The following is a 14,108-nucleotide window of genomic DNA, read 5'->3' on the forward strand; positions in this document are numbered from 1 at the left end:
CCTTCATGCAGTTTTAGTTGCTTGAAACCTACATGAACCTAATGTAAAGCATGCTGCAACTCACTTGAAACTCTGCCGCAACAGTTGTAGTCAAATGTGTTGTGAGTTTGCTTTTGAGTTGTATGGTATAACTGTCAAATCCCACAGAAATCAGTGTGTTGGTGAGTTACTTAAAAAGCCTTCTCAGTAGCATGTTTAACATTACGGTGGTTGGTTAGTGTAGTGGATAACACCTCAGCCTTCTACGCTGTAGACTGGGGTTCAATGCCCCGCCTGGGTAAACACCCTACACTATACCAATAAAAGTCCTTGGGCAAGACTCCTAACACCACCTTCGCCTGCCTGTATAAACTGATCAAATTGTAAGTCACTCTGGATAAGAGCGTCAGCCAAATGCCGTAAATGTAAATGTACTTAACTAGCAAGGCCAGTGTTACTCCACCAACCAAAGGATTTGGGCACTAGCCAGGCACAAGCATGGAATAACCTTCCTTTGATGATGCAGTCTCTCTAGTTTTTCACATTAACAGTTAACCAAAACATATTCGCTGTAGAAAAAATAAAAAGACAGTAAGTGAAGAATGTAGAGTATGAAAACACAGTAAGTAAAAATAGTAACGTATTACATAACAGTATCGAAAGAAAGTAAGCATTCATTGATTCTTTTAAGTAATAATCCTTTTGCATTCAGCAACTTAAAGGAAGTTCTTGCTTAAGACATCATGTTTTGCTTACCCTTTGTGCACATTTTGGACGGAGGAAGTGCTGCACTTCCTGCTGCGGTAACAAACTCAGTCTGCTGAATTGAAAGTGAAATACTCAGTAGCATTGGTTTTGAGAAGATAACATCATAAATCATGCCTAGAGAAAAATCAGAAAGATGATACCTGAAGTCTCAACAATCCAACTTTACTTCATGGCTTGGTGACCAAATGCCTTTCCATCAGAAGATGGAAGTCCAGACTCCAGATCACATCATTCCTGTCCAGACCAACATCACAGCTCAGACAGGAGGAACCGTCTGTGCTCCTGTGATCAATGGAAACAATGTTCAAGGCTCGTTGACGGTGAACATAAACAACATATACGAAGGTAAGCGAAGTCATCTGAGAAAACCTTTGCAGGTCAATGAATCTGTTTGTCCAGCTGAACCTTAAAACTGGAACACAGCTCACATTTTCTGCATGCATGAGTGTAAATTATACTTTTTTGCAAAAGTTGTAAACCCCAGTTAAACGTGAAAATAAGCCAACACATTCTCTACAGGGATTTAATGCACTTTCAATTTGAACGCAATTTCATTTCTGTCTACTAGCTGAGTTTAACGTATTGGAAAAAAGTTAAACTTGAAATATAAAACGTGCCAGAACTTTTTCACACTTTTTTTTACAGCTTGCATTTTAAATTTGCATGTTAAACTTGCATGTTAACTTCAGGAAATAAACAGTAGTCCTGCATTGAAATGTGCAGAAATCTGTTCTTTATAGAGAATGTTACCTTATTATTACTAAAAATTAACAAAACATGAAATCCTTGGGCACTCAAACTTTTGCATATTTATATTTATATATTGGTTTTTGCATAGTGTCTATTGCACATTAAATGGCATGCATAACTGCAAAAATATCACTCCAGCTTTTACTCACGCCTTTGTTTCCAAAAACTGGTAACTGTTGTCTCAGAAGGTCTTTCAGGGATTCTTATAGATAATAGCTAGTGTTCTTGACTGAAATGTTGATAGTTTTCAAATCAGAATCAGTCTTAAGGTGCACCTCTGGATTTTTCAACCATTGTAACTTTCCTCGTTTTGTGGTAAATTGTAGTAGGCGACACTTCTCGTGTTCACTCTGTGGTACATTTAGCTGTTATTGGTAAATGGTGTAGTTTTCAAATACTGGAAGCTGCTTTTTATAGTAGGTGTATCTCACTCTGCACGCTCACATGTAAATATGTCCCTTTAGTCTGCTGGGGTATTTCCTATGCAAGCCTTCCAGATTGCACTGAGGAAGTTGTTGTTTTCACAAATGAAGACGTTAAAGAGACGTTTTGGAGACCACAGAGTGAATATTTTGCAGTCTGTGGTGGGGCAATTTTAGTGCACTGCATTGGAAAACACAGTGGTGAATCCCCCATATGAGAAAGCTCTGATTTTCCATTTATCTTCCCTCCAGGTCAGAATGCTTCCAGTTTTAGCACAGTTCATAATGGAGGCCCTCCTGATGCTTCTTCACTCACTGAAGGTACTAGCTGTGTGTAATTATCACAGGATATTCATGGTTATTCACTGCAACATGCTGTTTTTTTTCTCTGGAGCACACTGCATTACACCTAAACTATACCAAGAGTGAATGCATCTCTCCTTCTCCTGTGTGTTGCTGAGAGCTCCACCCTTTAATCATTACCCCCAGCTATTACTAAAGCAAGTTCTTTGTTTCATGCATAACATTGTTTTTACTCTTTTACTCCTTGTTTTTTATACTACTTGTTTTCCTTTTGTTTCTATCCTAGTTTTTATCTATGTTTTGTTTAGTTCTTGGATTCTCCTGTGGTTTATATCTCTACTCGCTTTGCATTCAGCTTCACTCGCCTGTCCAACCCTTCACAGCTTTAAAAGAACAATTTGGCCAAATAAATCAAATTTATATGATTTTCCCCTCATCAAAGTGTAGTCGATCAGCCAAGATGGTGTCTTTTGGTGTCCAACTTTGCTTTTTAGTTCAGAACAGCAGTTGTTGGGCTAATGTTGCTAACAAAGACTGCAAGTCAGGGGTCACCCAAACAATTTCTGTAAAAACATGCATAAAAAGCACAAACTACATTCAGGTCAAAATCCAGGTCACACAGATAAGTCGATGTGGTTTCGAACACAGTATGATTCTAGACAGTTAAAACTAGCTAAGAGAAGGGGAAGCCATTTGGGATAACTACATTCACTTCTTCCTTTTGCACAATTTAAAAGTGGTAAAAGTGGCCCATATCGAATCTTTTTCCTCACCGATGTGTCATCTGAGCGTCAGTGTGAACATTTTCCATTCCGATTCGAGACGCTTTCATACGTGGTACTGAAATCCGATCTGGGTCCGATCTGCAGCAATGCTTTGTGCATGCGGGTCGGTTTAGGAATGCAATCGTTTTAGACTGATGTCACATACAGATCATATTTAAAAGATAATGTAAACAGCTAAACAAAAAAATCTGATTTGGTGACAAAATCAGATTCGGGCCACTTTTACCTGCTGTGCAAATGTAGCCTTTGTTATCATTCTGCATAAGAAGACCAAAGAGAATTCAGAGCACTGATGCAGTGTAGGGTAATTGGTGGTAATGTACCAGACTCTACAGGTTTACTTGCTCTGTTTATACAAGATGGAACACAACACTTCATTTTCATACTTTGATTGCTATTTGATATGCAACTTCTAACTTGCTCACAGTAAACAAGACTTAGGTATTACTCTCCTAACATACATATGATGCTCCAGCGCACCAGCCTCTCAGACTTTGAAAGCAGAAACAGTAATAATAAAAAAAAAAAAGTAATTTAAAGCAAACATGACACTGAACATTAAACAAGTCTTGGCTGATTGACTGCATTTGAGGTAAGTAGAAAATGCGTCAATTTGATTTTTTTCGTTTCAGATTCTCTGGATGCACTACAGTGGCACAGTGATTAATGATGTCTAATATTCAATGTTTTAAGATTTTGTAACAACCAAAAAACTGGCTTAATTTTAAAATTATTTTTATATGAATCTAAGAATAATTCGTCTAGTGATTTTGTTGTGGAGATTCTAGAGATCACAGAAAAATAAAAAGGCAGTTTGACGTAAATTATCTGGCAAATGGAAACTTTGAATGCTACCAAATGTAATTTTTACTCTTGTTGGTCTCTTCTTACCAGACTACATTACTCTGTGTAAACTATCACATAAATCTGAACTTGAGAAGAAATTTCAACATATTAACGAAGGAGTGTCACAAAGTGGAGCCTCAACACTTCTGAATAAGATTTACACAGAGCTCTACATCACAGAGGGTGGGAGCGGAGAAGTCAATAGTGAACATGAGGTGAGACAGATTGAAACATCCAGGAGACAAACAACACAGGAAAAAACGATTAAATGCAATGACATCTTCAACATCTTCTCAGGAAAAGACAAACCCATCAGAACTGTGCTCACAAGAGGAGTTGCTGGAATTGGAAAAACAATCTCTGTGCAGAAGTTCATTCTGGACTGGGTTGAAGGAAAAGCAAATCAGGATGTTCTCTTCATATTTCCTCTTGCTTTTAGAGAGCTGAATTTGATAAAGGGCAAAAAACTCAGTCTGATAGATCTTCTTCACCTCTTTTTTCCACAAACCAAACAATTTCAGTTAATAGACTTAATAAATTGTGCTGACTATAAAGTCATGTTCATCTTAGATGGTCTGGATGAATATCGACTTTCTCTGGATTTCAAGAAAAATGTGATTTTATCTGATGTAACAGAATCGGCCTCGGTAGATGTGCTACTGACAAACCTCATAAGGGGAAAGCTGCTCAGTTCTTCTCTTCTCTGGATTACCACTCGACCAGCAGCAGCCAATCAGATCCTTCTTCAGTATATTAATCAGGTAACAGAGATACGAGGGTTCAGTGACCCTCAGAAAGAGGAATACTTCAGGAAAAGAATCAGTGATGAGAGCCTTGCTGAAAAGATCATTACACACATAAAGTCATCAAGAAGCCTCTACATCATGTGCCACATACCAGTCTTTTGCTGGATTTCAGCCACTGTTCTGGAGAAGATGTTGAGTGAAACAAAAAGTGGAGATATCCCCAAGACTCTGACTCAAATGTTCACATTTTTCCTCAACTTCCAGATTAAACACAGCAGCCAGAAATACAGAAGAATCAGTGACACTGATCCTCACCATTCTAGTAAGATTATTCTTGCTCTGGGAAAACTGGCTTTCCAACAGCTAGAAAATGGCAATGTGATCTTCTATGAGGACGACCTGAGAGAGTGTGGCATTGATGTCAGAGAAGTGTATATATACTCAGGAGTTTGCACCCAGATCTTCAGAGAGGAGTTTGGGCTGCACCTGGGCAAGGTGTTCAGCTTTGTTCATCTGAGCTTTCAGGAGTTTCTTGCAGCTTTATATGCATTTCTTACATTCATCTCTGAGCACAGAAATGTGCTGGAGCGAGCAACTGGACGTTTTGCTTTCTTCAAAAAGTCACGAATTTCTGACTTCCTCAACTGTGCAGTAGACAAGGCTTTACATAGTAAGAATGGACACCTGGACCTTTTCCTCCGCTTCCTTCTAGGCCTTTCGTTGGAGTCCAATCAGACTCTCTTACGAGGCCTACTGCCACAAAAAGAAAACAGCTCGTACAGAAAAGAGCAAATAGTCAGCTATATCAAAAAGAAGCTCATGGAGAATCCTGCTCCAGAGAAATCCATCAATCTGTTCCACTGTCTGAATGAACTGAATGATCATTCTCTAGTGAAGGAAGTACAAAAATACTTAAACAGAAGAGGTGATGATCGTCTATGTGGAGCTAAACTCTCTCCTGCTCAGTGGTCAGCTCTGGTGTTTGTCTTACTGAACTCAGAAGAGGAGCTGGTTGAGTTTGATCTAAGCAAATATGACTTATCAGAGGAATGTCTCCTGAGACTCCTGCCAGTGGTCAAAGCGTCCAGAAAGTGTGTGTAAGTATTTTCATTTATAAAGGTTTCAGTGCACTGTTTATATATATATATATATATATATATATATATATATATATATATATATATATATATAGTAATACATTCCATGGGCATTAGTTGGTATCAGTCATTTTGCAGAATGTACTTGACAATAACTGACAATAAAACTCAAACAAATATATTTATATAGCATCACCCTGTGCATATGCCTCAGATTCTAAATGTAGGCATGTGGCTGCCTCAACAATAGAAGTGCTAACATGGTTGGAAGCTAATACAATAGCTGCTAGTTACATAACATTAGCTATAGTTTGACCCTCTGCAATCCTAGAGCCAACTTAGCAAGGTCGTCACTGAAAAGCCATACCTATATTCACTCTTGCCTCCATGTTCTTTTCAATGTATGTATTTTTATTGTTGTTTTGCTATAAGCCTACATAAATAACAGCATCATTGGCAGCCTTGCAGTAATTTCATAGGAGAACTAAATAGCTTGGGCTCTTATCACAATGTTGGTTTGCAGCTTGTTATGGGTATGGCTATATTTGATGGGTCCAGATTATTTGTTTTTTCTCCCATTTACAGTGTTTGGGGCAGCCACAGAGCACATATTTTACTGGTGACATTTTTATTGATGAAAATGCCAGAATGTTAAATGTATTTAGAAGCAAAGGTCACTCCCAGTAATAGAAATACTGCCGAAAAACATCAGTGACCAGAACCTTGCTGAAAACTCTTTACACACGAAATCAATAAGAAACCTTATTTTTTGTTTGTCAAAAACAGAGGCTGTGTTTTCCTTTGAGTATGTATTTTATTAATAAATGCCAGATTGAGAGAAGAATTTCCTACCACATGACTTTAGTTTATCTCCCTGTTCTCCTGCAATAAGACCCAAACACATCTGTGAAGAGACGCCGCATCCAAATGTACCCCACTTTTTTGTTTAGCTTTGGATGTTTGTGTGAGACTGTGGCTTTCTGATGTCTTTTCTCCCAGGCTGCATCATTATGATCTCACAGAGAAAAGCTGTGCAGCTCTCGCCTTAGCTCTCTGCTCAAAGTCCTCAACCTTGAGAGAACTGGACCTCAGTAACAATAAACTACCGGATTCAGGAGTGAAGTTGCTCTCTGTTGGACTGAAGAAACCACGCTGTAAATTGAAAACACTGAGGTGAAATGATCACTTTCTCATCTGAATGTAGATTGCAAACACATACACACACATATTTACATAGACATTCACACATTCCATTACCATTCTTCAGATTTCTCTCACACACACTGTTAAACATTGCTGCAGCCCTACAAGGAATAAATTACCACAAAACAGAGCTTATGAAATGTCAAACGTGTTGTATTTGTTATTCCATTCAGGAGAATGTAGAATCTGTGGCATATATTTATATATAGGCTAACAAAATGTATCGTTTTACAAAATTAACTACTCTCAGTAAGAGTCAAAACATAGCACCACAAAATGAAAAGTATCTGAAGTGAAGATCAATTAAGATAAAAAAATTCCAAAAATTCAGAGGCTGCTTTATATTTACTTTCATCAATATAATCTTTGGAATATCAAGGTGAACTATTGTGAATATCGGATGCAGCATGACACATCCAGAAAGCCAAACAGCTCCTCAAGTTCAGGTTCAAGAGTTTTACTGTCATATGCACAGCAGAAACAGGCAGTTACAATGTACAATGAAATTCTTACTTTGCTGTTCCTCCATTCACCTCATATAATCTTAGAAGAAAATAGAACACATAAGAATTAAATAATATATATATTAAATACACCGAATAAGTAGAAATACACAATAGTTGTGTATTAAAAACAATAGTAAAAAAATAATATAACACCTGTGTCATTCAATATACTAGTTCATGCCATAATATGGTAGTACACAATAAACAAACAAAAAAAAACAGTTACACTTCTCTACAGGGTATTTCTGGTAGCACATTGTGGTAGTAAGCCATCCAAACATCACATTTGTGACCACAAATGTATATGTATATGTTTGTGTGCAAGAGAAATATGTATAATGGTAGGTTTGCATAGTGGGTGCTGAGAAATTCTGAGGAGTTTTCTCCTTCTCTTTGTAGGTTGTGTAGCTGCAGTATTACTGAGGATGGCTGTGCTTGTCTGTTTAAAGCTCTGAAATCAAACCCTTTCTTGCAACTGAAAGAGCTGAGTCTGAATGACCTCAAACCAGGAGATGCAGGAGTGAAGGAGCTTTCTGATCTACTGAAGGGTTCACACTGTAAACTGGAGATACTGCAGTGAGTTACTGTCTCTTTACACACACACATTTGCAGACAATGGTAGCATGTTCGGGTCATTTAGTCTTCAAAACCACAATTTGATGCCATCTTTCCACATAATAGTTTCCACCTAAGAGCTTGGAATTGGGTTTTTTAGTCAGCAGAGATAGAAATAAAACATTGTCAACAAAAACTCAAGACAGGTTTAGCACAAAAAAGAAGAAGGGTTATACAGAAAGGATCCCACTTTTCAGTGTGGTGGAGTATTGGTCTTGTTTTTTTTCTCCAAAGTCCCTGAAAACCATGTTCGGTTACATATATTTGGCTGCCTCTGTGAAAAAGCAAAATCTGCATTGTGGCTGGATCTTCTTATAGGACAGTTATTCATATGTCTTGTCTGTACATTTTTGTCCATGCAAAAATGTTTCAGCGACCAAAAAATCTAATTTTTGGCATTTTCATCCCTGTCCCCTGACCAAACCCCAATAAAATGAAGTGTATTCACAGCTTATTTGAGACACTGCAAACACATATAGAGGGAAGTGGCACAAAGAACAGCTTTGGAACTCATATTATGAGATTGAGATTTCGTCTCTTTGCAGGCTGTCTGACTGCAGTATTACAGAAGAAGCCTGGGCTGATCTGGTTAAAGCTTTAAAAACAAACCTCTCTCATCTGCGAGAACTAAATTTGAATAACAGTAAACCAGGAGATTCAGCAGTGAAGGAGCTCTCTGATCTACTGGAGGATCCATGCTGTAAACTAGAGAAACTACAGTGAGTCACTAACATACTGTATCTTTTTACACTATAGCTATGTGTCCATAGTGTAATGTGATTGTTGCTTGAAATTGCTTTTAAAAAGAAACAGATTTTAAGATATTGTTTTTATAAAATTAGACATACAATGCAAACAGTATACAGAGTTACATAAACAGACAATTACCAATAAGAACTTGTGAAACAAGTGAAGCTCCATATTTCAATGGAACAAAGAAAGTTTTAACCAGTTAACTTCTCTTTGCAGGCTGTATGACTGTAATATTACAGAGAAAGGCTGTGCGGATCTGGTTGAAGCTCTAAAATCAAACACCCCACACCTGAGTGAACTGAATCTGAACTGGAATAAACTCAGAAATTCAGGAGTGAAGAAGCTCTCTGATCTGCTGGAGGATCCACATTGCAAAATGCAGAAACTACTGTCAGTTTCTGACTTATTTTCTCTATACACACATACATGCAAATTAAACTAAAATGATGTAAAAAAAACTTTCATTTCACTTGTGCCATTATCTGTGCATTTGAGTTTAAAAGGATGTGTAGATGCAATGCAGAGAAGAACAATATGATATTTTCACATTCAAATGATCTGTGTTACTCTTGGAAAAGAGCATCTGCGGTTGAGACTAGTTGAAGTACAAAAAAAAAACTTTTTACATGGAAAATGAAGATGAAGCATTTGCCCAAATTTGCAAAAGTCAGAGGCTATCCTTGATTGATTTTATTTCCAGTCAAAATAGCACATAAATACATACTGGTTTTCAGGAGATATTTCTGAGTACATAAGATATAATGCAAAAAGAATTGAAAACTGAAGCTTCCGATGAATTGGAATTTAAATTATGATTACTACTCTAGCTTAATCAAATAATGATTAAACATCTAACAACCTCCTGTAGAACATGGTGGGAGTGCATTGGCAGAAGAGGGTGGGGGAGTTGGCTGAGACAGGTTCTTGAGTGTACAGTTCTGGGTCCATTCAGCATTGGATGAATTCACTGTGGGCAGGGACAGAGAAAGAAAATGGCAGTGAGCATTTGTGGAATCCACACAGCTAATGCTCATCCAGTTAGTGGTGCAAGAGATCTCAATGCAAAGTTACTCAAGTGTTAGGCAGCCCCACCTAGCAAACTCCCTATAGCACATGGCACTGCAATCCCCAACACTGATGCTAAACCACATGTATTTGTGGAGTTTCTGTACTTTTATTCTTATCTTCTCAGAAAAATCTCCAAGAAAGGAAAAACTTGTACTTAATGTTTTTACAGTTGTGACTCATTAAATTTAGACAAACGACAAAATGTCAAATAAGAGCTTGTGAAATCCTAAAGTAAAATATACATTTTGAGCTGTTTTTAACACTGCTAACAGATATTGCCTAATGAATATCTAAGGGCAGGTCCAAATCTTTGGTTAAGCTGTATATTTGTGTGTATGTCTCTCTAGGTTATCTGGCTGCAGTATTACAGAAGAAGGCTTTGCTGATCTGGTTAAAGCTCTGAAATCAAACCCCTCACATCTTACAGAGCTGTATTTAAACCACACTAAACCAGGGGAGTCAGGAGTAAAGGAGCTCTCTAATCTACTTAAACATCCACACTGTAAATTGGAGAAACTACAGTGAGTTACTGACTTACTGTCTCTACTCACACACAAAGAGTAATTAGCTCTATTCTAGTCATTTGCTTTAGACACTGCATTGTATAAACTACAATTCAAGTTGGAATGGTATGTAGAATGCTGTGATTTGTAAACACACTTTGACCTGTTTTGAAACTAAAACTAAATTAATGTAAGATATTTAATGTTCTATCTATTAATATTTATAGTTTTTAGATGCATTCCTAGATCAATTAAGGCTTGGCATTGTTAAATGCAATAAAACATCTTAAATTCATTCATACTTGGGTATTAAAGGAGAATCCAGGAACCCTAACCCTAACCCTAACCCTAACCCTAGTACATTGTAAGCAAAGCTAGGTCATAGCTCCCCAATTTGACAAAACCCATCATTTTAATAACAATGTTCAACAATCACTGGAACATTGTTCAAATAAAAAGTAGAAAGACATTGTTATTAGACAGTGTTATTTTGGCCAAAGAAAAAAAGAACTATCCACATTGTAACCATGATAAAGTTCAAAAAGGTCTGTCATGTTACAGTAGTGTATTTAGAGCCCATGAGTATGTACATACTTATTTCAAGGTCAACACCAAGCAACATTCTGCATGTGTTACAACAGCATGGCCAATCATAATACAAAAAGTCCTCCTCACATCTAAAGCAATACATGATGTTGCCCCCAATATGAATTCTGCAGAGTCCTCTGCAACATCTAATGCTGCACTAGTTAGCTCTAGTGTTAGCTCATTAGCTCATTTGTAGGGGCATTTTATTCTCTTCCTTCTTTTTTAATTTGTTAGCAGCAGTACTACTGCCTTAAAATAATCCTTTAGCTCATAATTTAATAGCATTCATTTCACACTAGTTGCTGTGTTTCTGTATTATCAGTACAATCTCATGTTTCTATGATATCATAATATCGTATCATATATGGTAATATATTCTTCCCAGGGGTTAACCAAATAATGTGATTACCTATATTGACAATAATCAGAATCCTAGGGACCTACAGCATGCCATGATTTCAACTATTCCCTGCTTCCATATACCTAATCCAGCTCATCAACAAATTCAGTGCTTTGTGAGCCACAGAATGTTGCTTTTGTACTGCGTTTCTTTTTATTTTGATGCGTTTGTGTTGAGCTGTAAGAGTTTTTCTTCTCTCTGCAGACTGGAATGGTGTGGTATTCCAGAGGAAGGTTGTGCTGCTCTGATTAAAGCTCTGAAATCAAACCCTTCATATCTGAGAGAGCTTAATCTGAGCCTCAATAAACCAGGAGATTCAGGAGTGAAGGAACTTTCAGATCTACTGGAGGAGCCACAGTGTAAACTGGAGAAACTACAGTGAGTTACTGACCTACTCTCTGCTCACACACACACACATGTAACATGTAACATGTAAACCTGGCTTTGAAAATCACTCATTTACTCATAACTGCTCGAGTATTGCCCCAAAGAGGAGCTATTAGCACACACTATGTACACAATTGTTTGTGATGGATCAGTTTTCTGATATGAGCATCATTTCTCTGCCAGGCTGTGGGGTTGTAATCTCACAGAGAAAAGTTGTGCAGCTCTAGCCTCAGCTTTCCTCTCAAGCTCCTCAGGATTGAGAGAGCTGGACTTAAGTAACAATGAACTGCAGGATTCAGGAGTGAACCTGCTTTCTGTTGGACTGGAGAACCCACATTGTAAACTGGAGAAACTCGGGTGAGATCATCACCTTCTCAAAGTTGATGTATAATCATTGGTTTTATTTGCTTTGTCATAACAACTGTCCTGTGTGTTTGTATGTGATGCAGGGAGGTAATGTTTATAATATTCTAGTTAGTTCTTCTGCATGCTGCATGCTATGGGGGTATATTGCTTGTGTCTAATAATTTTGTATCTGTAAGCATGAAAAAAGCTGTTTCTTTTCTTCTCTGCTCTACAGGCTGTATAACTGCAGTATTACAAGTGAAGGCTGTGCTGCTCTGGCCAAAGCTTTGAAATCAAACCCATCACATCTGCAGGAACTGAATCTTGGGCTCAGTAACGCAAGAGAGTCAGAAAAGAAGCTGCTGTCTCAACTACTGGAGAACCCACACTGTAAACTACAGAAACTGCAGTGAGTTACTCACTTACTGTCTATACACACACACACACACACATACATGCTTCACAGGAGGCCACCATCATATAGTCATAAATATTATATATATGATTCATTCATTTTTTGTTCACACAATGCATACATAAATTCATATTTAATAATCAAGGTTACATAATACATAGCATATACTCAAGTAAACTTTGATGGACTTTTCAGAGAATAAAATGTTTTAAATTTTAGTTCTCTTTTTACTCCACTTCATTTTAGTCATTAATATTTACTACCTACTTCTCTTTTTTGGGTTCAAGTTCATTCTGCTGTGTCGGTACAGCTCCTGGCTTATTTAACTGTTTACACCTCTAACTTTGGTGTTTTACCATCGTATTTTATACCAAAAATATCAAAAAAAAAAAAGATTAGAAAGTAGCACGTCATTTTCTACACTGAAAGATGCTGGATGTACTAAAATTTTCCACTGCTTGTCTAAGAGTTACTAAGTGCTTAAGTAGTTTTTGAACGCATTAGTTTGAACTTCTATTTAAGTTGTTTTTTGGGAAGGTGCTGTAACAGTTTAGGCTAATCACGCATCTTCACTCATTAGATGAATTATATATATATATGTATGTATGCATGTATGTGTATATATGTGTGAATCTAAATGCAGAATAACTATGTATTTTACAGATGTAATATTCAATAATTCTACCGTTTTCTGTCTTACAGCTTCTGAAATCCTACACAGAAGACCCCTCTCACACCGCTGATTATGAGGAGAGAACCCCCCATACGATCACAATGCATGATTTTACACGCTTACATGTGTTTTTATTCTCATTGCTCAAATCTGTACATTGTCCATTAATCCGTTATTTCTGCGAATGGATGGATGGATGTATCAGTTAAATTTATTTGTGGTGCTTTTTACAACGGATGTTGTCACAAAGCAGCTTCACAGAATTCCAGAAAGGACAAAGTTTTAACACGAATGTAAAAACCCCCAGGTGAGCAAGCCAGGGGCAACAGTGGCAAGGAGAACCTCCCTCAGAGCTGAGGAGGAAACCTTGGGAGGAACCAAGGCTCACAGGGGGGACCCATCCTCCTCTGGTCAAACTACCTACAAAGTTATTATTCTACTAATATTAATAGCAGTAGTATTAGTAGTAGTAATAGCTGGGAGTCTATGAAAACTTCAATGTAGGGTGGGCAGCTAGTCCAAGGCAGGTGGCGGTAGCTGGGGCAGCTGGTCTGAGGCGGGTAACAGGAGGGCTCAACAGTCAGTCATCCTTCAGCATCCAGCCAGACATGTGGGCAGTTGTTTACTCAGAAAAAGGCAGGGAAATTGTGTTTTTACAAAATATTTGTACATATTATTTAATATATAAACTAGATTAGTAGGAAAGTGAATGCAATCTGTGGGAAGTTTTGTCTTTCAGGAACTGAAACTTTGGACACATGATGTTCTATATCCAGTTTCACTTGAAATCAGTGAGAAGTAGATGGGTGGATGCAATAGGCTCCAATTTACACTGGACATGGCTGGGAGAGGAAATTCTCCAGTTGTCCAATAGAAACCTCTGTCTTCCTGTTCCTCTGCTAGTCCATAGAGGTCACCCAGGATCATATCTGACCCAGGAGGATTAGCTGAGCTTA

General features: G+C 37.7%; 1 protein-coding gene across 1 annotated transcript; it reads left to right on the top strand.

Moving 5' to 3' along the window:
• The first annotated feature begins 811 nt into the window (after window positions 1-811).
• Window positions 812-13,444, top strand: LOC108412189 (NACHT, LRR and PYD domains-containing protein 3-like). Its single transcript, XM_017684119.2, has 12 exons — window positions 812-1,092; window positions 2,172-2,240; window positions 3,902-5,696; window positions 6,696-6,869; window positions 7,805-7,981; window positions 8,566-8,739; window positions 8,990-9,163; window positions 10,189-10,362; window positions 11,537-11,710; window positions 11,903-12,076; window positions 12,300-12,473; window positions 13,182-13,444. The coding sequence occupies exons 1-12, from the start codon at window positions 933-935 to the stop codon at window positions 13,186-13,188; spliced, it is 3,426 nt and encodes a 1,141-aa protein (XP_017539608.1). The 5' UTR covers window positions 812-932; the 3' UTR covers window positions 13,189-13,444.
• The last annotated feature ends 664 nt before the right edge of the window (window positions 13,445-14,108 follow it).

Source organism: Pygocentrus nattereri, chromosome 9 (assembly GCF_015220715.1).
Source record: "Pygocentrus nattereri isolate fPygNat1 chromosome 9, fPygNat1.pri, whole genome shotgun sequence".
NCBI lineage: Eukaryota > Metazoa > Chordata > Actinopteri > Characiformes > Serrasalmidae > Pygocentrus > Pygocentrus nattereri.